A 1,363-nucleotide genomic window follows, 5' to 3' on the forward strand; every position below is an offset into this window, starting at 1 on the left:
TCATTTTGTATTTTAACTCATCCATGTTTGATGCTTTTAAGGAGGATAAAATTAAGGCAAAACTCAACAAAATAATCTTAAAAGAGAAGAAAATCATCTACAACAGTCTAACAGAGACAATTGAGAAAAACATGAAAAAGTGCTATGAAGGTAAGAAGATTGTCAGCTTGTCACTATAATAAATCACAATTGTACATAAAAAATGTTTTGACAAAGTTTATTCTTTTCTTGTAGATGCACGAAAAATTTCAGGAAATGATGCACTAAAAAAAATGAGGAAGACTATTGAGACACATGTATCCTTAAATAGGAACATGTATGAGGACGCAAAAAAGACCATGATGAAGAAGATGAATGAACTGATGGTTTGTCACATTACAAATTATACTGAGACCATGTTGGGGGGTTTTCTACATTTGAGTGTTTTTGCTCAGTCTGGACATTCTCTAAACATTAGTGAAGTGGCTGTTAACATTTTTATTTTTGAGCATAACAAAGATTTAGTCTGCAATGATGAGCTGAACTGAACTGAAGAACTCTAAACAAACACCCACCCATTAATTCAGGTGTTTCAGTTGTTTTAAACCTCAATATTTGACTCTGTGAAAAGTAATGAAAGCTCTGATGTTTAATTAGATGATCATCTGTAAGGAACTGAAGGAAACCATGGACCACTCCATTAAACTCTCACTCAAGGCATCAGCTTTGAGTGAGAGTCTCCCAGGTAAAGTAAATATAGGCTATGAAAGTAAATCGTTAGTAAAATGTTGAACAATGCTAAGCCCATGTTTTTATATATTTGTTTGCTTTTCAGATGTTTCGGAGCATCTTGAAACTGTCCAGCAACATTACAATGAAGGTAAGGGCAGTCAAGAGGGAGAAATGACATCACAGTAACCAGGTAAATATTTAAATGTTATTTCATGTTACTTTAAAAGTTCCTGTGAATTCTCAAAGGAAAAAGGGTGAAATCTGATGACAATCCTAAGCACCTAAGTATACAGTAACTTTTAAATTTTTACTGTTTAGTGTCAATAAGTGTGCCATAATTTAAGATCAGAAATAACCATTTTAACCCTGGAGAACCCATGGGGTCAAATTTGACCCCATGGGTTCTCCAGGGTTTCCCTAGAAAACCAATGGGGTCGGCTCTGACCCCATGGGTTCTCCAGGGTTAAATTACATATGTCCATTTAACCTGTCCATTTGTATTTTCATCATCTCAGCTAAAAAAACAGCTGGTTCTTAGCTAGCATTGTGCCAAGTAATGTTATGCAGTGTTAAAGTATGACACCACAATGTTACATCTACTTTAAAAGAAGTTTAGCAGCTGCTAAACAACTGCTAACAGTGGTGAAAACAG

The 1,363-nt window shown here is 34.8% G+C and overlaps 1 protein-coding gene across 1 annotated transcript; it reads left to right on the forward strand.

Moving 5' to 3' along the window:
* Positions 1 to 8: 8 nt before the first annotated feature.
* Positions 9 to 1,083, forward strand: LOC121813401 (nuclear GTPase SLIP-GC-like). Its single transcript, XM_042217143.1, has 4 exons — positions 9 to 150; positions 235 to 365; positions 637 to 724; positions 815 to 1,083. Exons 1-4 carry the CDS (start codon positions 24 to 26, stop codon positions 895 to 897), a joined length of 429 nt encoding a protein of 142 aa, XP_042073077.1. The 5' UTR covers positions 9 to 23; the 3' UTR covers positions 898 to 1,083.
* The last annotated feature ends 280 nt before the right edge of the window (positions 1,084 to 1,363 follow it).

Source organism: Haplochromis burtoni, unplaced genomic scaffold (genome assembly GCF_018398535.1).
Source record: "Haplochromis burtoni strain Fernald_Lab_line unplaced genomic scaffold, NCSU_Asbu1 Contig_1628, whole genome shotgun sequence".
Classification (NCBI taxonomy): Eukaryota; Metazoa; Chordata; class Actinopteri; order Cichliformes; family Cichlidae; genus Haplochromis; species Haplochromis burtoni.